This window comes from Sminthopsis crassicaudata, chromosome 2, assembly GCF_048593235.1.
Source record: "Sminthopsis crassicaudata isolate SCR6 chromosome 2, ASM4859323v1, whole genome shotgun sequence".
Lineage (NCBI taxonomy): Eukaryota > Metazoa > Chordata > Mammalia > Dasyuromorphia > Dasyuridae > Sminthopsis > Sminthopsis crassicaudata.
Window position 1 is genome coordinate 599,095,916 of NC_133618.1, and position 25,231 is coordinate 599,121,146.

The 25,231-nt window shown below is 33.3% G+C and overlaps 1 protein-coding gene across 9 annotated transcripts in view; it reads right to left on the reverse strand.

Moving 5' to 3' along the window:
* Positions 1 to 25,231, reverse strand: part of ATE1 (arginyltransferase 1) — a 163,794-nt gene that overhangs the window by 20,432 nt on the left and 118,131 nt on the right. For all 9 annotated transcript variants that reach the window (XM_074295766.1, XM_074295764.1, XM_074295762.1 and 6 more), the window contains one exon: positions 12,832 to 12,952. In XM_074295766.1, the coding sequence (XP_074151867.1) occupies positions 12,832 to 12,952 (121 nt within the window). The remainder of the gene's footprint in view (positions 1 to 12,831; positions 12,953 to 25,231) is intronic.

The window sequence follows — 25,231 nt, forward strand, 5'->3', positions numbered from 1 at the left end:
AGCAAAAGAGACAGCCTGAGTGGTCACTGAATTCCTTATATAAGCTTTTGCAATCATGGGTATGCCAAAGCAATAAAAACAGATAATAGATCTGCACATACTTATAAACATTTTGCACATTTTTGTGCAAAGTATCATATTTTACACACCACTGGCATACCTTTTAATCCTCAAGAATAGGCAATAGTAGAGAAGAGAAACAGAGACATCAAGATGCTCCTTTAAAAACAAGAGAAGGGAAGAGCTACAGGTAACCCTAGGGAACTTTTAAACTTAGTCCTTTATATTATTAATTATTTGATTTTTTGATGGAGATACACTGGCTCTAACTGACAGGTATCACAACCTGCGAGAAGAGAAGTGTCCAGCATGAGCATCTCCAGTATCTTTAGATAATCACCAGTTGATATGGAGAGATCCAGAAAGTGGTGAATGGAAAGTACCAGATAGGTTAACTACTTTGAGGAGAGGGTTTGCTTGTATCTCTACAGATGGAGAAGGAATCAGATGAGTGCCAATGAGCCATATCCACCTTATCCATCACAGAAAGATGGGAAAAGGAGAAGACCATTGAAATGAAGGAGAAGACTCAAGAAACATTGGTTCCATCTCTGACTATGTGTGCCACTGAAGAAGCCTGGATGTTTACCTTAGGTGTGAAAACCGAGTTAGCACTCTGGATACCTTAGAATCAGCCAGAGTCAGGATAAGCAAAAATGCTTGGTCTTTATTCTTGGTCTTTAGGGGTAAAAATGAATTGGATGGACGCAGGATCTCCACGACCTGACCTCTCCTCTCCTCCTCTACTGCCAAAGTGACTCTGGCTTGTCTTAGTCTACCCCCTAATCCCTCCCACAATTCTCTGTATAAACCAAACAATTGAGCCAGCACAGAACAGTGGAAAGGGCCATTTTCCAAGCATATTCTCATGAACATCAAAAAATGTTAATGAGATTGTTGCAGGACTTTAAAACTTGCAGAAATCATTGGATTCTCTGAGAAGTGAAGTGATGGACAATAGATTGGTTTTGGACTACCTCTTGGCTGCTAAAGGAGGTGTATGTATGGTTGTTATTTATATACCCTCCCTTTAGGACTCATGGAAATCCTTTATAAAACCATGTTGATTCATATTGTTTGTTACATCACTACTAGCCTGTATATTACTACCTGCTTGTGTATTATCTCCCATGCTGATGGATGTATATGTTTCAATTAAAACAAAAGAAAGCGGGAGATGTAGAAGGCCAGAGATAGTGGGGGAACTCTGGGTAAGGTATAAGACCCTTTAGCCCAGAGGGAACCTGCTGACAATGTCTGGTTTGATTCCCTATTTCCCCTGCAGGGTACTTATAGTTAGCATTTCACAGTGTGCTGTAGTGATGTAATGGTTCTCTAGTTGGCCCATGCTTAATGTGATATAATGATGCAATCATACTAAAGTATTTAAGGGCTGAGAGGACTTGAAATAAAGTCTCCATCTTTGACTATCCTTGTGAGTCTCCTGTCTCCTTCATTCCTCCACTAAGACCAAGGATTCGAGCTGGTCCCGAGGTCATCCAGCCAGATAGTCTGGAATAGTATATTTTGGCACCCCAGCATGGGGGCTCTAGAAAGCATAATGCATTTTAGCACCCCAATTTGGGGGCTCTAGAAAACACACTACATTCTCTGACAAGAGCTTACCATGCTGGGAAGTCCGGTGCCAGAGTTTCCTGTCATACAATCAATTCTAAAGTTCTTAAGAGAAACCTTGAGAGTGTCCTTGAATTGATTTTTCCGATACCCTTGTGAATGCTTGCCCAGCATGCATTCTCCATAAAATAATTATTTTGGCAAATGTACATTTGGCATTTGAACAAAATAGCCAGGCCAGTGAAGTTGTGTTCTCTGTAATAGAGTTGGAATACTTGGCAATTTGGTTTCAGAAAAGACCTCAGTGTTTGGTATTTTATCCTGCCAGGTAATCTTCAGAATCTTCCTAAGACAATTCAAATGGGAGCAATTCAGTTTCCTGGCATGGAGCTGGTATGCTGTATAAGTAGCTAAGCATACAACAATGAGGTCAACACAACAGCCCTGTATACCTTCAGCTGGGTAATCAATCAAATATCTCTCCCCTCCCACACTTTACTGTAGAGATTCCCAAATACTGAGCTAGTTCTGACACTGTGAGTGTCAATCTGATTATCAATGTGGACATCCCTGGAAAGTGTACTGCCAAGGTAAGAAAACTGATCCAAGGCATTCCAAACTTTACCATTTGTTATAATGTAAAATAAAAAATTGCCTTGATTTTTTTTTCAGTTAATAAACCTTTACTAAGGACCGACTATAAGTCAGTTACAATAAGTGCTGAAAACCAAGGGGCAAAAAACATTCCCTGATCTCAAGGATGTCACAATCTAATGGGGGAAAAACATGCAAACAACACACATGTACAAACAAGCTATATGCAGAATAAATAATAAATAACAGAAAGCACGCACTAACTAAAATTAAGGTGTTTTGAATAGAAGATGAGATTTTAGTGGGACGTGAAAGAAGCCAGGAAAGTCAGTATGGGGGGATGAAGAGGGAATATATTCCAGGCATGGAGGACATTAAGAGAAAATGCTGGGAGCCAACTGACATTATCTTATTTGTGAAATATCAAGGAAATTAGCATTACTTGATTGAAAGGTGACAAAAAGTAAAGTATAAGATGGTAGAATGGGGTCAGACTATGAAGAAAAGTTCTGAATGTCAAACTAAGGATTTCATATTGGATCCTGGAGGAAATAGGAAATCACTAGAGTTTATCAAGAAGACTGATGTGGTACTTTAGGTCTCTATTTTTTTGGCAGCTGAATGAAGAGAGGAGCTTGGAGGTCAGACAGACTATTGAATCATCAAGATACAAATGAGGGTCTGTGCCAAGGTGGCAGCTATGTCAGAGAAGAGGGCATATTCAGAGATGAAACTGAAACTGACGAACCTTGGCAACAGTTTGTGAAATATGAAACAAGATTCTTAGCTGACAAGGTGGGAGGGGAGGAAACCACGAGAGTTTAAAGGAGGGATAAAACCTTCTGGAAAAGTCACTGTGTTGAACAGAATAGTGAACTGTTTAGGGAGATGATTATTTTGTGAACTTAAATGGATAATTATGCTTAAAAACTACTCTACAAATATAAAGCTTTTACTCATATACAAAAAGTTTGAGGGTTAAATATTTCACCTAAATATTCTTATTAATGAATTTATCACTAATCTCCAAAGGATTAGAAGTACACTTTAGAGTCCAGATTAAATGAAATCGTCCTTTCTTGGCTCCCACAGATTAAAATCAAGTATCAAAAAAAACAACATCCGATCAGAAGGATAAGTAGGAAAAAAAAAAATCTCTTAGAAAGGGTAATTTTTTTAATAGATCAAGACTGTTCTCTTGTCATTTCTGACTTAGAAAACTGTCTGTCTCCCATGGCTACAATAAATTCCCTTTGCTTCTTTTCCTCAAAATCCTAAGTTTTTCTCAGGATTCAGCAGAAGTGTTATCAACATGAGAGCTTTGGTCCCCAATCACCTTCTGTTTATTGTATGTGTATATATGTGTAGTTGTTATTATCTCCCTTCCTCTCCACAGTAACAGCTCAAGAGCAGAGGCTGTCCTCATTCCTATATTTGTATATCCAGCACCTCGGTCAGCATTGGAATGTTGTTCATCCTTTGCTTTTGAAGAGGGCCAATGGCATCATGGGGTGATGTCTTGACTTGTGCATGAATTAATTATGCATTTAAGTGAGACAGAGTTTTACAGAGTCATCAGCCTCCCTCTTTCTTCCTGAGAAAAGTCTAGTGACAAGACAAAAATCAAAATGACTCGAATGGCTCAGGATGCCATGGATGATCTTCATGTCTTTGATATCTGACCAAGCTCTAAGCACTCCAGAGCCTCCATTTTAGTCACCTTCTTGGACACTGGAATAATTGTTCTGATGTTTGGGGCGGGGGGAGAAAGGGGGAGGAATACAGGGAGAGGGTAGAATTCTTCACATGCTTGGAGTAGACATTTCCTAACTCAAAGGCAGTTTTGAGGCCTGTCAATTACTCTCAATATGGCTTAGCCTGATGAAATGATTTTACCAAAGTATAGTCACTGTGCATGATACAATTTCTTGGCGCTGGTAGGCATTTAGTAAAAGCTTAATGATTACATAATATAAAACAACAGATTCTAAAAAGATATACTGTGAGTTTTACAATGTATGTCACAAATTTTTGACTGTTATATTATTGCAGATAAAATATACACAATTTTAATTAAAATATTGTTTACCCAGAATACATCTTATAAATTGATTTACAAAAACAAAGTAAAACAAAAACAAAACAAAACAAAACAAAAAAAGAGAGCTTGTTCATTACATGAATGTATATAACTTAAAAACCTATCAGATTTCAAATATGGAAAGAGCTCAATAAAACTGGTTGCTTTTTACTGAAGCTGTATAAAAATAAGTCTTCTCACTCTTTCATAGTGTTTCTAATTTAAATGCTTATTGTGCCACATTTCCTTAAAACAAAGAAGACTGAGTCATAAGCAAAAATAAAAACAAAAACAAAATAATAATTATAAAAAATACTGCACTAAAAAATAAAGCCAGCAATAAAACCATGTCTATTATTTACAAAGAAAAAGGGAGGGCCATTTTTAACATTTAACAATGATTAAAAGTTTAGGGGAAGCTAGGTGGTAGAGTGGATAGATAGAATGACAAGACGCATCTTTAAGTTCACATCTAGTCTCAAGAACCTTATTAGCTATGTGACCCTGGACAAGTTACTTAATCATGTTTGCCTCAGTTTCCTTATCTGTAAAATTATCTGGAGAAGAAAATGACAAACTGTTCCAATATTTTTGCCAAGAAAACTCCAAATGGGGTCACAGAGAATCATGACTGAAAAATAACTGAACAACAACAAAAGTTTATGGCTATTTTAATTTCATATCTACATATTTTTTAGCAATTGATTAGAACTACTGAATTTTGTTAGCAATACTTCAATTATGTTTTAGCAGCACAGAGTTATTATGTTTTAGCAGCACAGAGTTATAATAGAATCCGAGTTAAACAGGACTTCAGAAGTCATTTGATTAAATCCTTTTTGAATAAGCCTTATTTACAACAAAGCTTAAACTGTGGGTTGAATGGGGTCTTGAAAAATTTAGAAATAGTAAAAGGTAAAAAAAAAAGTAAAAAGTTTTTTAAAAAGGTAAAAATTCTAAACTGAATGATTAAAAATTGATTCAAAATCAAATGCATAATGAATTTGAGGTGTTTCTGGCATCACTGGCCCATATTGCATCATGAAACTTCACTTCAACTTTGATTCTGAACATATAACAAAGCACATTTTGCGTTGAGCATGCACAAATGTTGCCAAAAATACTTTGGCTCAGACTCAAGATGGGATCATGTAAAGATTTCTAGGGCAAAAATGGGTCATGAGTGGAAAAAGTTTAACAAACTCTGATCTATATAACATATCTGGAAAGTATTCATACCACTTTTGCTTTAAGTCATACATTTAGGTGGGAATCTAACTATGTGAGGCCATACAATTCCACTTTTAGATAACTGATTGTTAGAAAGTTTTTCCTGACATCAAACTCAAATCTGACTCTCTGACATTAGTTCTGATCTTTGGAGCCAAGCAGTATAAATCTTTCTTCTACATGATGAGCACTCAAATGGAGTTTTCATAACTTCATTTCATGGAGTAGTGTAGTATTATCACCTCTGGTCCAGACGCTATGCACCTCTTGATCAGATCCTTGCCTTGTGAATGAATCACTGGACAACTGACAAACTAATTGTGATTTAATTTTCTCATCTTTAAACAAGTAGGTTGGATTTGCTAAATTCTAAGGTCTCTTTCAACTCCTATTCCCATATACTACAGTCCAGATAAGCCTGTCTTTCTTGAGACTCTTCACACATTCTTTCTGTTATTTCTTCATCTTTTCCAAGGCTGTCCTCTAACCCTAGAAAGTAATCAAGTAATCCTTCCCTTCACTTGCTAGAATCTTTGGTTTCCTTCCAAGTTCCTATCCCCAAGTATTATTAGTGATTCTCTTATTACTTTCTATTATTTTGTGTGTACTTATTTACATATGTTTATGTATTTAGGTGATAATTGTCTCTCCAGATAGAATGGAAGCTTCCTAAAAGCAGGAACTATTTCATTTTGGACTCTGTATCCCTTATGCCCAGCACATGGCCTGAATTATAATGTTTGTTTTTTAATTTCACCAGAGTAATCACCTCTTTCTTGTTGGGAAAAATCAAATCCAAAAGAGATTTTTCCCTGGTTGATTCCTCTACTTTCTTAAATATAATGTTGTCAGTAAGACATATCAAGAAATTAGCTGCTCTGCTTTTGGAAGTGAGAAAGTTTTAAGACAGATATCTAAGAGAGAACATATGGAAAAATATATCTTAAAATATGAAGCATTACGTGTATAGCAGAATTATTATAAATTTATATACATACCTCCTAATGATCCAAGAAGTAACATGCCTATGTGTAGCAAAATGGGCTATAATCCTTAGATGTTAAGTCTACATAACCCCTTTCTGCATTATAATTTTGGTATTCCTCAACTCCTTCCACAGGATTGTGTGCTTTGCATAAGCTGGGAACATTGTCTGATTTCTTCATATGTTCCAGTGCCTACCATAGTATTTTACACAATATGAATACTTTAACAATGGTGACTGAATTAAAAAATGAATGAATGAAACACCTGAACATCCATGTAAAGATGAAAAGGGTAGTAACATCCACTAATATATCTCTATAATTTCTTACAACGGAAGAACAAAATACAATCTATTAAGTTGACCTACAACAAATATTAATTTTTTTCAAGCAATTTGTGAATTAAGACATTGTTTTTTATTATCAAGCCAACAATGGAAATAACAAGGATTAGTAGTTATTGTTTAGTTTATTTACTAGCTATTTGGGAGCCTTAATGGTTAGCCATTTAATTCTACTGCTGTAAGAATCTAACTATAGGGGCAGCTAGGTGGCTCAGGAGATAGAGCACCAGCCCTGAAGTCAGCTGGACCTGAGTTCAAATCTAACCTTAGACTCTTAACACTTCCTAACTGTGTGACCCTGGGCAAGTCATTTAACCCCAATTCCCTCAGCAAAAAAAAAAAAAAATAATAATAATAATAATAATAACTATAAGGATTTCACTGCCTTTGAAATGAATAATAAAATGTTTACTAAAGTACTAATGAGGATGATCAACTCTAGTAAAATTTATTTTCCTCCTAATGCCAGCTTCCAGTCTAGATAAAATTAATCACAGTCACAATCAAATTCCTTTAAGCTTCTCAAACTGCTAAGTGAGTCTACACCTACAATGCTTTTCTGTACATTATCTATCTCAGACTCTCCTTCAGTTCCATTCCTGATTTGGGTAGTAATTTTAGAATTGTATTCCTCTGTCCCTTTCTTCCCTCTCTAGAGTTTGCTATACTCAATGAACAGATTACATCATGGAACAGAAAACCATAAGAAAGGAGTCAGAAGAATTCAAGATAAGCTACTTTCACAAGTAGAATATTTAAGAACTCTAGAAGTTAGAAAAATATTTAAGAAAAAAACACAGGGTTAAAATGTGCAAATACAGAGTCAACTTAGCATATACAGAGGAAAAAAAAATGCCACAGAATCATGTTTTTGATTATTAGTATGTAACTGTAAGCCCAGGAAAGTCAATGCCATATAAAGTTTCAGTTATATTCATACTCTTTTTTAGGGGTGAGCATAGAGGATAGGAGGTTTTAAAGATTAGTAAGAATTTTATATAATTAAATATTATTTTATCTCTCCTTAGAAATTTTATATATTAGCTTGGTATGATATGGGTTACTTTACTTTTATTTGCAAAGCACAATAATTCTAATAAGTTTTCACTTTAGGAAAAATTTCCTGACCCAAATACTCTGCCACCTACAAAAAACAAAACAAAACTTGTTAAAGAATAAGATTTCCCAAAGGATTATAACAGACCTATTAGAGGCAGAAGGAATATTGGGGAGAGAAATTTTTCTTCTAACTGGTAAGAAATATATACTGAAAATGAACTTTAGTTTAATAGGAAAACCTGAGTCTTTTCTGTACAAGATCACTATTAAAAAGGTAGAAGAGATAAAAATTAGTGACAATAGCACCATGCAGTGCTGTTCATGTTGTTCATTTTATGCTTTACATTTTTTTTCTGGAAGAAATGGAAAATTACAGTTGCAGTGGGTCATGAAAAAATAACATGGACTCAGAGTCAAAAGCAGCTTTCTTATAGATTACTATTTAAATCTCAAATGACCATGTCTCACAGCATGTCCAATACAGTTCAGCATGTAACTGCATTTTAATTTCCTAAAACCACAGGATGTCAGTCTGATTTTAAGTCACATTTGAGCTGTGATATTCAATACAGATAAAACTGTTAAACATTCTCCTTGAACTGAAAATTTTCAAGTATACAGAACATTAGGAATCTTCATGTTGTTCAAAGAATTATTTTTTTGAGTAGTTTACTCATCACCTTAGCCTGATTTTGTTTTTAAAACTGAATTACAAAATGTATTAGAGAGATTCAAATGAGAATCTTTAAAGAACTATATTTTTAAATATATTGTTGAAATCAATAGTAAATATCAATCAATAAGAATTTATTAAGCACCTACTATATATTAGTCATTATGCCAGGAGCCAAGGCTATACAAATAAAAATTTAAAAATATTTTGTCTAAACAGTCTTTAAAAAAAATTTAAAAAGTCTTTAAAGAGCTTATATTCTATTAGGAGAAACTGAATATATACATATAAGCAAAATAAATTCAAAGACATTTTTGAAAGGAGGGAATTAACAGCTGGGGAATCAGGAACGCCTTCAAGTATTATCATTTAAGTGACAAAGTGACCTAAGAATAATTTCAATGACACATTTGCATTCTAAATTAGTTATTAATATCAATGAATGCTTATCAAATTTTCCTTCACTATGTGACATTCAGTTAATTAATGGACTGAATTTTATAAAATGTGAAGTTGTGGTCTCCTACACTTCAAATTCAATGTCAATAGGAAAGAAGAACTGAATTAAATATAACTAAACTGAAAAGTTTAGAATAAAAGGCAATTCAAAGAGCTAAAATTTTCAAAGAAACAAGGGAGTTTGAAGCAAATTTTAAAAGGTTCTGAATTTTAATCCAGAAAAGACTTCACTTTATAAAAATAAAGTGATCTTTATAAGAATATAGGACATAATTAAAAGAAACATTAGCCTTCAAGATATATACTTGGTATAACCCTAGCTTGGTACAACTCTGAGGTAATCTGAGAGTGAGACAAATCATTTCTTTTCACTTGTACTATTTTATTGTTTTTCCCTAAGCTTCAAATCTGTTTGGGACTTTTTTAATTATTATTATAGCTTTTTATTTACAAGATATATGCATGGGTAATTTTTTAGCATTGACAATTACAAAACCTTTTGTTCCAACTTTTTCCCTCCTTCTCCCCACTCCTCCCCCCAGATAGCAGGTTGACCAATATATGTTATATATGTTAAAGTATAAATTAAATACATGTATACATGTCCAAACAGTTGTTTTGCTGTACAAAAAGAATCGGACTTTGAAATGGTGTACAATTAACCTGTGAAGGAAATCAAAAATGCAGGTGGACAAAAATAGAAGGATTGGGAATTCCATGTATTGGTTCATAGTCATCTCCCAGAGTTCTTTCGCTGGTTCAGTTCATTACTGCTCTATTGGAACTGATTTGGTTCATCTCATTGTTGAAAATGGCCACGTCCATCAGAAGTGATCATCATATAGTATTGTTGTTGAAATGTACAACGATCTCCTGGTCCTGCTCATTTCACTCAGCATCAGTAAGTCTCTCCAGGCCTTTCTGAAATCATCCTGTTGGTCATTTCTTACAGAACAATAATATTCCATTACATTTATGTACCATAACTTATTCAGCCATTCTCCAATTGATGGGCATCCATTCAGTTCCCAGTTTCTGGCCACTACAAAGAGGGCTGCCACAAACATTCTTGCACATACAGGTCCCTTTCCCATCTTTTAAATCTCTTTGGGATATAAGCCCAGTAGTAATACTGCTGGGTCAAAGGGTATGCACAGTTTGGTAACTCTTTAAGCATAGTCCAAATTGCTCTCCAGAATAGATGGATGTGTTCACAATTCCATGGTTGGGACATATTTTAAATAAGACCATTTTGTAAGTAAGCATAGGACTCATCCTTATATGAAACAAAAAGGGCTTTCCAAAGGGGAAAAATATATACAAGACACATTTTTAAGTTCAATCTGTATTATTGCTTTATCATTTTCTTAAGTCCAGAAAACTTCAGACTGTTGCAGTCTATTTTTGTAATGTTCATTGTATTTTAAAATGTAAAAACTTTTTTCTTAATACTGTAGGACCTCCTTTGGTCCACAGAGTACAGTGTGCCAGTTCCTGGTCTAGACAATCAACAAAACAATGAATCAAGATCAGAGCTTGCCAATTTCCAAAATGCATATATACTATGCTCAAAATTTAAAACTGCCTTTCTAAGCCAGTTAAAGATGGTTCTAGCATACCTCTGGTGCAATGTAAATGTAATCTACTAGCATTATTAATTTTTAGAGCTTCCAAAAGTTTAATAATGCTTTTAGTAGATATAAATGTGTAATATTTAATGCTTACTACCTAACGGTGGAGTACTAAACATATTGCCCAACCAAATACCTACTAATTACAATTAATAAATTTTATGGATTATTTTGCTCTAGAAAAAGAATAGGCATAGAACTGGAAACTTAATGGATGCCCATAACTGGGCTGAGTAAGTTGTGATATATGAATGTAATGGAATATTATTGTTCTATAAAGCTGACTTCAAAAAATCCTGGAAAGATTTACATGAAGTGACAGTAGTGAAATGAACAACCAGGAAAACATTATACACTATTAAGTAAGATTATGTGATGATCAATTATGACAGATTTAGTTGTTCTCAGCAATGCAGTGATCTAAGACAATTCCAGTAAACTTGGGATAGAAAATTCCATCTGCATCCAGAGAAGGAACTATGGAGACTGAAAAGGATTGAAGTATATTATTTTCACCTTTTGTTGTTGCTTGTTTTTTCCTTCTTGTGGTTTTCCCCTTTTGTTTTGGTTTTTCTTTCACAATATGATTAATATGGAAATATATTTGACATGACTGTATACATATAACTTATACTAATTGATGTTCTGGAGAAGAGAAGAGGGAAGGAGAAAAAAATTTGGAATTCAAAATCTTACAAAAATTAATGTTGAAAACTATCTTTAGATATAATTGGGAAAATGAAATATATTGAAATTTTTTTTTTAAAGAAAAAGAATAGACACCTATGGCACCTCAGACAATTTTAGGAAATACTACCTTTATTTACCTCCTACACTTGGTTTTTTTTTTTTTTTTTGACAAGATTTAACAAATGACTGATTGCTACTATAGATAAGCAGATGAGACTTTAAAAGAGGTAAAAAATCTTTGATAATCTTTTTCAATTTTGCTTTATATTTAAAATATAAAAGCCTATTATGAACACATTTAAGCAATGTCTTGTTTTATTTTCAAATCCCAAATAGATTTTTAGTTATTTAATAAGTAACAACTTCTCTGGATCTGTTTCTTCATCTGCACAGAGATTTGGAAGTTGGAAGAAATCATTTCTAATGTCACTTTAGTTAAGTTTTAAATCCTAAGGAGCCTAATTAGATGACATACTTTATGATTTCAGAAATTAAGCAAATTGCCTGAGAGGAAGATTACCACCTTTTGTTTTTTGGATCTATTATGTAACACATGTATAATCTTGAAAATAATTTTAAAATTTAACATCATAACCACCAGATATGAAAACAAATTATATTAACTGATAGAGGCCATTACTTAAGTATGAACTATAAAAAACACTTGCAGATCATATTATGTAAAAAACTAAGGAGGTTTAATACATACTACCTTGATTATTTAGGTACCCAATTCTTTGCAAAATAGTATATCTTCCTCCTTCTTATAGACTTCAGTTACTGATAAAGGAAATATCTGGAAAAAGATTTTGCACTTCAATGGTACCTTACCCAAGACTATTAGTTTAGTTCCTAGCCTCATTCCTATCCTAACTTCTTAGACCTCCTTAAAGGATTATTAAAGTCTTTCCAAGCCTTGTTAAAGGAAGAAATGCTATTTTAGATAATCTTTAAAACCTTTTAATACTTTACGTTTCTATTACTATATTTTATATTCTATTATTATATTTTACGATTCTGTTATTTCTACGTTGAGACATACAACAAAGATAATAACAAAAAAGGAAGCTGTGATCCTTCCCCTCAAAGCACTCACAATATTAAAGAAAGTACTAGTACGGATGAGCAGCCCAAAAAAGGAGGACTTCAGATTTTATTTATTTATAGGATTATTCGTCATATCCCTCCACACCATTAGTCTCGCTCCTACATACATACATACATACATATATATATATATATATATATATATATATATATATATATATATATATATATATATATATATATATATATATATATATATATATATATATATATATATATATATATATATTACCAAAAAGATATAAAGCTATATGAATTCTTTTTAGAACAAATATTATCACACCAACAGATTACAAAAATAAATCTGACAATGTGAAGTTATAAGCTCTAGTTATAAACCTACCTGCTTTTGTATCTTGGTTGAAGCGACAGTATTTAGAGTTCTCAAGTGCAGGCAAACACTGTTCAATGGGTACCCAAACATATGTCTCTGGACACAACAAGTCAGAAGGTCTATACTGACCCTAATGAGAAAGAAGAAAAAAGGTACATCAGTGACATTAATTTCTTGGTTATAAAATTCCTATAGAAAGAAATGTTTTTAATCACCAGTCTAAACAAAATCAACCTAAGAACCTGCTTTACAAATTAATGTTTCTGTTAATAATTATTCTACCATCTTAAGAATAGAAGTTTGATTAAAAGGCTTTCTAAAATTGACACTATATTTTATGGTTCCTACAATTTGAACAACTTTAGCTTTCCCTTTTTCTACAGCACCAGAGTAAATTCACAGTTTAACCTTACAGAATTGATGCTCACACTAGAAAATTTAAGACTTAAAACCCACTAGCCTCAAATAAAAATTGTCAAAACAATACAGAATTCAAATCTTAGAAATGTTGCATAATACTTTTGATTATATTTCTGCTGGTAGCAGTGATTACTGATGGGTTTTCAGAAATATAGATTTGCTGTTATTGTAAAAATATATTAAGAATATATTTGTTAATATCAATATAAAATTTATAGTTCAGTTCTATCTGGAATATATTAAATAAAAGAAAGAGTTGAAGATGAAATATGAAATTTCAGATAAATATTGGTTATGTAATAAAGATCAAAGTAAAAGAGATGGCATAAAAGATATCATCCAGGAAATATATGATGAGAAAATGAAATGAACAGGCATACTGAGACAATGAGAAGCTGTGCTATACACTACCACCAAATGTTACAAAACCTAAAGGAAAGCCTCTAACTTGACCCTTTACAAAGATTTATCAAAGGATATGGACAAGAAAGAATAAGAAGCTGAGAATAGATAAATGGAAGTGAAAAAGAATTAAATTCTTACTACATTAACAAGCAAGCCATGGGCTAAACCCAAGAGGATGCAAAAAAGAAAAAAAGTCCTAGCTTTCAAGACACATAAAGAAGGATTCAGCATCATGGCAGATGGAAAAGATAGAGGGTACTTTGGATCTGGCAGGCAAAGCAATAGACCAAATGAAAGTTTGTAGTTTTCTGATCAAGGCCACTACTGTAATGTAAGGAAGTTTTGGCTCTGATCTTCCCTTTAGAAGTAGGTAGCACCTTTCCCTAACTCAAAGCACTAATTTGGGAAGTAAGGCTAAAAAAATTGAGTAGACAAAGGAAAATAAAATGCCACTTCCACCACAGAGGACTATTAAGATGCCCAGGGATACTAAATAAACACACCTTGAGAAAGAGAATTCTAAAAGATCTACAAATAACAGTTAAAGTAAAAACATAGTTTGATCACAAAATCAACTAGAAATTCTAAAATAAATGAAAACAAAGTTTAAAAACATTAAAAATAAAATGAGAGCTCTAGAACAAAGAATGAGAATTCTGGAGAAAAGACCTGAAAAGAAAATAAGGGATGTAATCATACAGAAAGGGAGAATTCAAGTATTATGGAACAAATTAGAATCACAAAATTTAACAGCTACAACTATAAAGGGAGCAGAGTTTAGGATAAAATATCATAAAAGACAAAAGACAGAAGATTATTACATTATTACATTATCTATTTGCTGAGAGAATTGGGGTTAAATGACTTGCCCAGGTTCACACAGCCAAAAAGTGTTAAGTGTCTGAGGCCAAATTTGAATTCAAGTCCTCCTGACTTCAGAGGTAGTTTTGCTATGTTAAAAAGGTCTCCCTCTAGCACCATCACTCAATCAACCTCTCCTGCTTCGAGGTTCATTCAATCCCTATCTACCATCTGATCAAGATTTATTAGCTACTGTCTTCCAGCCCCCAGAATAATTTGCTTCTCATGAGTCCAGCCCCTGACTCACAGTCTCTCCTACTAGAGAGCTTTAAAATATATATGAATATTCTCTCAAAAACCCTAACCTTTCACTTCTTCCACTTTCTCATTTCACATGGCCTACTCATCCACCCCCTTCCAGAGCCACACATAAAGATGGTCATGCCTTTGATCTTGCCCCACAAATAATACCCCTTCTAAAATTCATGAATTCAGAAAGTCCATGATCCGATCACAATTTATTGCAATTTCACTTTTTCCTCTGCCTTAAAACTTCAAATTTTTCTTCACTCCTATCTTCAACCTCAATCCCTAACTGGCTATCCCCCCTGCCCTAGCCATAATCTAGGGACCCTCCCCAGTCCATCTTGGTGAACCACTAGAACTCTAATGGGCATTTTCTCTGGCATCCCTGACTCCCTAATATTATTAAAGATCTTGTCCTGTCAAGACAAGTCTTGGGCCATCCCTACTGTCTGCTGCCTTTGTTTCAATGCCCAGGCTTTTGAATAAAGCTGAAAGGAAAATCACAAAACTATTCTGACTGAGTCCACTACAGATTTATTTCACATAACCTTATTGTTACAAGGTAATTTTTTCACATCTTCCTAAATAACTCATTATCTCGTTCATGACAGGCAATTCCCCAAACACTTTCTTCCTTCTTTAATTCCCCCAAACACTTTCTTCTTTCTTTAAATCTTCCATGTTTCCCCTTCTTCTCACTCTCTACATTGAGAAACATTATCTCCTATGTTACAAGGGTGGAAAGGGCCATTTATCTACCCAGGATTTCTTCTCCTTCTCCTTCCACATGCCCCATCATCTAAATATATTCTATCCCATGTCCTCCTTCACTCTATCTCAGACTCTTCTAAAAGCACCAATTGTCCCACTCCACCCCCTCTTCTCCAACAGGACACCCTCTCTGATATCCCAAAATCTCACTCATTTTCAGTCTCTGGCCATCCTCTGGCTACTTCCCCACCATCTACAAAACGTGCTCTTGCCTCCCTTATCCACACACCATCTTGGACAGTCTCTCTCTGTCTGTCTCTCTCTGTCTCTCTGTCTCTCTGTCCTCTCTCTCTGTTTCCCTGACACTGCCTTCTGCTGGCTCTCCTCCTACCTATTGGATTCTTTCTCACACTTCTTTGCTGCATCCTTCCCCTGCTCCACTAAATTTAGATTTAGTAGCTTTGACCTAGATGAAGAGTAAATTTAGATTTAGTAGGTTTTGACCTAGATGAAGAGTCCCTAAAGAACTTCCTTCTTCTCGTCTACCACTGCACTGTTTTATTCAGTGGCCTTAGTTCCCATGGATTCAATTATCTTCTATATGGTTGATAATAATCAAATTTACTTACTCAGTCCTCTCTACAAAACTCAGCTCAAGATCTCCACCGGCTTACAGAGCAGCTCAAACTCTGTGTCTGGGATGCATCTTACATTCAGCACGTGCGATAGAGAGCTGTCTCTGCTCTCAAATCCTCACCTCTTCCTAACTTCACTGTTACTGCTGAGGACTGCTGTTCTAATCCCCCAAATTCACACATAAGGGCCATTTTTGACTCCCTCTCTGTCCTCTACATCTTTCACAAACCACCCTCCTTCCTTCTGGTGCTACCAGCACTTGGTTTACGTCTATCACTGTAGCCTGCTGCTCAGTCCAATTGCCCTAAGTCTCTCTCCACCCCAGTACATACTCTATTTGGCTATCAAAGTTTCACCAAATTTCAATGGCACTTTGTCATCTCTAGGATCAAATATGAAATCCTTGTGTGCGTGTGTGTGTGTGTGTGTTCAAAGTTATTCATAACACTACCCACTCTTTCCTATCTTCCTTCAAGTCACAACTTCTACAAGAAGTCTTTTCCCATCTCTTTTAATTCTAACATATTTCCTGTTATTTGTAATTTATTCTTTATATAGCTTGTTTGTACTAAACTATCTCCTTATTGTATTGCATATTGGCCTTTATGAACAGAAATTGCCTTTTTCCTTTTGCTATATCACTAGAACTCAGTACAGTGTCTGGCATACACAGTATTTAAGGAATGTTTACTGCCTGATGATCTTGAAAGGAAAGAGAGGAGGAAAATATGTTTAAAAATAAACACCTCACATAATCAGGGTGGACACCAAGTAAATGAAGACTATACAAAGAAGGAGGAAGTGGCATGGGAAAACTGGCCACTTGAACTTCATACTTTGTTTTGATTTGGTCAAACGAGGATAATAACTACATACCAAGATTTTAGTCTTGAATAAATTCAACTCAACAAGGAAAAGAATAAGGCAGGAGAGGAGCAATATGAGGGAAGGCAGAGTTAGAGGTTTTTAATTATAAACAAAACAAACTCTAAGCTTAGATGGTGGAATGTGAGGAGAGGAAAGAAAGCATAAGAAACTATGACAGTTTAGGAGAGAAGTTGGCTAAGGAAGAGTTGCATTAGAGAGCAGAGCTGAGCAGCTTCTTTCTCACTATTCTTTCTAGAGAGAGGGCATGGAGCAAAGGGGGGGGGGAAGCAATAAGGTGGGGGCAAACAAAGAAATAATTAACACAGCTGTGAAAATAGTAAATATCAAGTCAGTAGCAGAACTAAAATTTGTGTCTTCTAATTTCCAACCCAATGCTTTTATACATTTAAACAACAAAGCCATCTATAATCCTCTCTTTAAACAAACAAACAAACAAAAAACCAAACAAACTTTTATCCCTTTTCTCCCACATTTTACTTTCAATTCTCCAGGACTTAATCCCCTCCCCAAAATAACCCTCTCTTAGAATAAAGAAGTAAGTAAAACAAATTAATAATCTGTCTGTTGTCTGACAACATAGATCTCATTTTGCAGCTATTGTACACTATTTGCCAAGAAGAGGGATGCCTATTTCACTCAGTCCTTTGTATTTAAGACAGTCACTGTACTAAACAGAATTTTGCTATTTTTCTTACATTTCTAAATTTATCACTTTTAAAAATCTCACATAACTCTTAAAATTCCATTTGAAAAGCCAAGTTATTTTCTCCAAATTTGTGTTCCACTTATTGTAATGTCTTTTTTCCTTGCCTCCTCCTAAATATTATTTGCATCACTATGATAAAGAAACTAAAACCACATGCTAGCAATAAATGTACAAAATATTTCTCCCACCACACAAATCCTTAAATCCACAAACAAAACAGAGAAATGTAATAAATATTATATTTATATGTAAATAAATATATTATATATAATATAAATATAAATATCCTATAATCTCTGCTAAAGTTTATTTTGGCTTTTGTCAATACAAACTCATAAATCACATTTTCATAATAGCTTTAAAGTATTCCTTTTATAATTTTATATGCAAAATAAACTTAGTAGAGTACAAAGCAGAACTTCACTTCTCTCTAACTTTGAAAAGAGTTTCTAATCTTTTTAGCAATAGCTTTACGTTTATATAGTGACTTAAGTTTTATAAACTGCTTTATATATATTCTTAGAAGGTATTTTCTTTCCACTAGATAATGATTTATCCTAAACAAATTTGAAATCTATAGAATAAATTTCATTTGTATGATTGATGAGCTTTTCCCATGTGCTAATAGGTAACTTTTATCTAACTACATCTTACTATCTACCGTCACAAAATTACAATTTTCTGATTTCATTACTTTCCACTAACTCTTTTTATATCTCTAGATGCCAGAAGGAAAAAAATCTTTATAACAAAATGCACTACTTAAACAAACAAACAAAACACACACACACACACACACACACACAAATCATCGAAGTAGGTCATTTTTTCTATCTGAAAATTTTTTATGAAAAATTCATGTTACACAGACAGAAAATCTTGAAATGTAGGAGCTTAATTCATAAGACAGAAATGGAGATTTAAGAAATAGCCTGTAATTCAAAAAGACATGTGAACCCAATGTTTGCAATAACTAACATAAGAATTCCCTTTCAATAAGTCTAAATGACATGTAAATGAATGAGTGCTTCCCTTAGAGTAGTTTTGCTCATTTTTTTCCCCGATTAAAAAGTTTTTTAAAAAGTAATAAAATGCTTTCATTTGTTTTACTTTTTCATTTGATATTACAATTCTTGGGTTTTAATTGGAAACATTTGGAGATAGGCTTGAAAGATCATAATAAATTTAAACTTACCATTTCACACCTTGCCATCTGAAGAAGTTTCATTCTACAGTTTCCAAATCAAAACTGAACATTTCCCTGAATTCTTGTCCCAAAACAATGGAAATGGTTTTATTTATTTATTGCATTCTGAAGATTGTTTACTTTGAAAATCTTTTTATTCATACTTATTTACTACATTACAAGGATTGTTTATTTTGAAAATCTTTTTATTCATATTTAAGATAAGTACAAATCCACATAATCTATGGTTATAATCCCACTAAATTAAAATTTAAGAGTAAGAAAGAAAAATATCTACTTGAGGAGCTAGGTGAGGTAGGGAAAGCTTGGAGTTAAAATACAGTAGCACTTTAAAAAGAAAGAAGATTAAATCCACATTTAAGTTTTTTATCAGGCAATGCATACATCTGTAATCTATTTTCTACAATAAATCTATTGATTTTTTATTAAAATTCAGTTCAGGCAACCAGCTGCTTAAAGACAAGCCCTAATGCTACATAAACAAAATGTTCCAAAATTATCCATAGCATTCCATTAAAGCAGAGTTGCAAGGAGAAAGCTTAGTCAAACTAAGGGCTTATTAAATACAGTCTATTCACTAAAAGACAACACCAAAAGTATCCCATCAGCAAAGTACTACAGCAGACCCCTTGCTCCCTGATTTCATTACATAAACAGAGATTGACTTTATCAGTCCCCAAGAGAGTGCTTTATGAGTAACTCTAGCTGCTCTGTTTTTACAAATTGTGTTTGGACTATGCCACACTGAGCTCGTGGGGTGAGCCAAGACCAGAAAAGACAAAAGGGCTAAATATATGAATCCATTTGTGCTTCAAAAATTTTCAAGGCATATGTACTCCATGTGCTGCCATACCAAGCTTTCCCAATTTCCCATTACAATTGGGAAATGCTTTTGAAATTTTAATGTTTTTCTACCCACTGCTAAAACGCAAAATGTCTCTTTAATTAAATATCATATTGTCCTTCAGACATTTACAATAAATCATTTTTATAACTACATTATTTAATGGTAGCAAACAATAATAAATAGGTTTTAATTCAGTTTCTGTTACTATTGTATTTGTTTGCATACTATAAACACAATCATTTTTTTTTCTTGGAAATTTAAAGAGAATAAAACAAGGAAAGTTAGTCTTCAGACCTATATTAAATATTGAATTAAATATTTAATAATATTATGAGGTATAAATTGAGAAGGAAGTAAAACAGAGAAAAAGAGAAGAAAAAATTCTATTTAAAAAGAATTTTGCGGGGAAAAAAAGAAAAAAGGAAAACAAAGATTTTAAAAAACTTTTTAAAGATAAAATGAGATGTTCACAGATAATAAAGATGAATTAACAAGGAATTTTCATGACAGACAAAATTCTCCATGCATTAATTTTACTAATCAGAAAAAAGCCCCACACTTACTTCTAAAGAAATATTGTACATACCTTTAGACTATGAAATAGGAACATTATACAGAACATAGCACAGAAAAGGTAGAGGGTTACAAATTTTACTTTTAAAAAATGTTAACCTGCTGGTTAAAACTCCCAATAATTTAGTAGACTGGTCATCTGAAAAACATTTGAGGAGAATTTAATCATATACAGTCACCTTAAATAAAAAAAAACCCTAAAAAAAAGTTAAAATATTCTTGATTTAATAAGCAGGTTTTGTAAAATTACTAAGTATCCTAAAATGAGTTATTTTTTAAAAAATTATAGCAATGATATTTTCCCAAAATATAAGCATGCAATTTTCAATGTTTAAACAAGTTAACTCATAAAATAATCAGTGTTTACCTCATAATACATCTCAGAAGTATGATTTTTGCTAACTACTCTTTTTTTTTCTGCCTGATGGTATATTCATCACAACTAACCTTTATGCTTAAGTAAAAACTGTTCCCCTTATCTTTGTAGGTCCTATTAAAAATTTAAATTTGTTATATCATTGAAGAAATAATTTGTTGAGGTGCTATGTTGTAGAGGGCCTATGTTTCAGGAAGTTCATAAGACATTCTATAAGTGATTCTCTTGATCTGGAAATCAACTATGAAGAATATTTTTTTTTTCTAACTGAACTTAAATATGTTCAAAGAGTGAATGATATGCTGCAGTTTTATGTCATTAACATGAAAGACTCTCAGATAACTATTAAAACACTTCATCACTTTTAGTGATAAACCTCTTCAAAAGATGTTCAGATTTTCCTTAGTCTACTAGCTATATATCACTGCAAAGTAAAAATCATAATGTCTTAACTGCTATGTTGTATCTGTAACTACTCAATCCTCAATCTTCTCTCATTCCTTATAACCTTGACCTCTCCACAGCTTTTGGCACTGTCACTTCCCTCTCTTACTCATGTATATCTTGCTATTCTCCTCTCTGACCTGTCTGACCACTCTTTTTTCTTTGATAATTATCCATCTTCTGTGCCTAAAACCTAGACAGACACACTCAAGGCTCTCTACTGACTCTTTCCCTTTTTTTTTTTTTTCTTCTATAATCTCTCTCAATAGATGATGCTCAAATCTATACAAAATATCTGAACTAATTCTCTCTTCTACTCCTCCTATAATATAACTCTTATATTACCAACTTTCAACAATTCTTTTTATATGATATTTCAAACTCAACATATTCAAGTAAAATGTATTTTTTTTTAATCTCTCCCCCAAAAAACCCTTGTTTTTCCTGCAAATTTGCTTGTATCTCTTGGGGGCACCACCACTGTTCTAGTATCCACATAAGATTGCTACCTCAGATATCTTTAATTTCCTCCCTCTCTCTCATCTCCTACTACATCCAATCAGTTACCAAGAAGACCTCCATAATAAGCCATACTTTCCCCTTTAACTCAAATGGCCCTCTTTTAGGGCTCTCTCATAGGCTACTACAATGTCTCTTTAATTAAAGTCCTTGCTCTAGAAGCATACTACACAACTGATGCTCTACAAAGCAGTATAATCACATCATTCACCTACTTGAAAATCTTCAGGAGTTCCCTACTGCCTATAGATAAAATAGAATTTTTTGAGCCTGTCATTTAAAACACTTTACAATTTGATTTCAATCTATTTTTTCCTTAGAATTTTCTCATTCCTCAAATTATCTATGTGAACATGTATCCTCTAGTAGAATGCAAATTCCTCCAGGGCAGGGGCTATTTGGGGTTAGTAGTTTTTATATCTCTAACATCTGACATAATAATTATACACATAGTAGGTGCTTAATACGTTTACTGAGCTCATACAGAAAAAATTCATCCAACAGCAAAAGGATCCTTTAAAATGTTGCCCAAAGTTCTGAAGTATTATTGAACAGGCTAGATTATTAAATCATTAAATATAGATTATTAAAAGCAAAAATTTTATTTGGATAATTCTTTTAGTGGTTGGGGCTTTAGCATTAGCTGTTAACCCAACAGGGTATTTGCCATTAAGATTATAACACATAATAAATACTATGTGTCAGAAATCAAGAGAGCTATCGGTTATTTTCCTGACTAATAACAGATTTCAATAATTAAAAAGATAATATAATCACTTTGTCATCTACCTTCTCAGGGAATAAAATGTAACAAATTTAAACTAAAAATGGTACTATGAACCACTTTCAAAACATAGGAATATAGAGATTTCGATTAAGTCACTATCACCCGAAGACTGACAGCAATACATTAGTCATGAAGAGATAATTCTGGTTTTAAAATTAAAGTTGTAAGCAATTAATATGTTGGGAAAACTGTTGTTTCAATATAAATAACTATTGTCTATAGTGACTTAAGATCTACATTATCATATTGTGATTTATCATGTTCTGGTACCTTAACTCCTAAGGTAATAAAATTAAGTACCTAGTACACATTCTATTACCATTTTTTCTCAAGTGTCTCTCTCTTCTTCAAGACTTAATGCCAAAATTTTTCCTGTTTCTCATTCATACAGGATGACAACTGAGAATTTTGGCTATTATCAAACTTTCTTGTATAGTCTTTGAATCTTACAAAATTTATTACTATTGTTAGACATGTCAGGCTTATATATAATTATATGGCTTTATTTGGTGGAAATAATTATTTGTTATGGTTTATAACACTATCATTAACTTTTTAAAAAGATTTTTCATAAAGTTAACTTTTACAATGTAACAAAGAAAAAAATGTCTACTCATAACTGAGGACATAAAAAGGAACATAAAAACAAGAAAAACTAGCATGCTTTGTGTGTATAGAGATTCTAAAAACAAGAATCTTTAGATGACCAAGAATTTAAACCAAACATTAACATAAGGAATGAGTAAACTATAGATTTTTTATTCTAAATTTCTTTTTCAAATCCCTGAAGTCACTATTAGAAGAAAAATTATATTTTGTATTAAAGCAAATCTTTTAATGACATTTAATCAATTTTTTTAAAAACCTTCAAAACAACACTGCAAAGTAGTATCAATCAATCAATAAGAATCTAATAAGACTTTATTATGTATGCCAGACTCTTTGCTAAGTACTAAGTATACAAAAGCAAAGCATTTCTTAGTTTTTGTATTCTTAACCAGAAAGTTTTATTAATAGTTTTCTCAATTATAAAAATAAAAATTTAAAGAATAATAAATCAATATTCAAAGAGTTTTTAAAAGATCAAATTAATAACAGATTCACAAGAAAAATAACATACTTTCTTCTGTCATCAGAGGTAATGACTGACATAATGACCCTTTAAAATCCTCACAACTTTGTTTTTTCAAAGACAAATGAAAATTCTAGTATCACTTTAAAATCCTCTGAATATATAACATTTGATTGTTAGACCTCTTGAAAGTACTCAGGGAAGCTTGTGTTTCCTACATTCTTAAAATATCTTTACTTTACTTAAAATATCTCAAATTATCATCCTATAGTTTATACTCCTTTTCTTCAAAGTCCTTGAAAAAGTTACCTAAATTCACCTTCTCCTTTAATTCTTTCTTCAATCTTTTGTAGTCAAGGCTTTTGAACTCATTCTTCACTAAAAACAGCTTTCCTCTACTCTACCAACAATCTATTATTTGCCACATCTGAAAGTCTTTTAGTTCTAATCATTCCAAACTTATCTACTATATTTGATCATCAAGGGAGATCTCTGGTCCTCCTGATCTATATCTTGACACTGGATCCAGTTGCTCTGGAGGAGAAAGTGAGGCAGGTGTCCTTGCAGGACCCTCCCTCACTCAAAGCCAATTCACCTGCATGGCATCCCTTCCCTAATGTCATGGTCCTCTTCAAGGATAAAGGACAAATGAATAACAACTACTATATTTGACACTCAAAACCATCCTCCTCTCTTAAAAATTCTCCCCTCTGGGTTTTTGTGATACTATGCTCCCTTGGTTGTCCTCCAACCTGTCTGACCCCATCTTCTCAAGTTATATGCTAACTCATCATCCTTTTTATACTCTTTAATGGTGGACATCAAGATTCTGTCCTCTTTCTGCTTCTCTTTCATCTGTATACTTTTTCTCTTGGTAACTTTATGGGCTCCCATGGACTTAATTATCATCTCTTTGCAGATCTCTCTCATATCTACATACATCCAAACTCAAGTCTCTCCTCTAAGTCCTACATCACTATGTGCCTATTGGATATTTTAAACCAGATATTCCAACAATAATTTAAACTGAGTCTGTCTGAAACTGAACTTACTATCTTCTCCCCAATTCCTGCCCCTCTCCAAACTTCCCTAGGCCTATCAGAGGCATGAGTACTTCCAATCTCAAAGGTTAAGAACCAAAGCATTATTTTTAAGTAGACACACTCCCTCAACCCGTATATCCAATTAGTTGCTAATTCTTTCCATTTCTATTTCTACAGTATTTCTCATGTCCAAAGCCTTCCTTTCTGCTGACCCAACTACTACTTTAGTAAAGGCCTTTTTCTTACTTATATTTTTTTAATGGCCTCCTAATTGATTTCTCCACCTCAAATCTTTTACCACTCCATTCCATATCCATATTACATAGTACTGCTGAAGGAATTTTTCCTTAAGCATAAAATAGTGTCACTTTTCTAATCTAACTACTGGAGATTTCCTATAGCCTCTAACATAAAAAACACAGCTTTTAAAGTCCTATACAACTTAGCTTAAATCTTTTTTTCTAAACTTACTGGATACTATCCCCTCTCTAACAGTCAAGAAAGAGGACAAACTCTCCTTTGCTCCTCACTCATGACATTCCACCTCCCATCTCTGTACCCTTGTACAAGGCATTTTCTTGACCTGAAACACATTCCCTCCTTATTCCTACTTCATGTAGTCATTTTCTCCATTAAGATGCAGTTCATGCACTATCTTCTTCTGTATG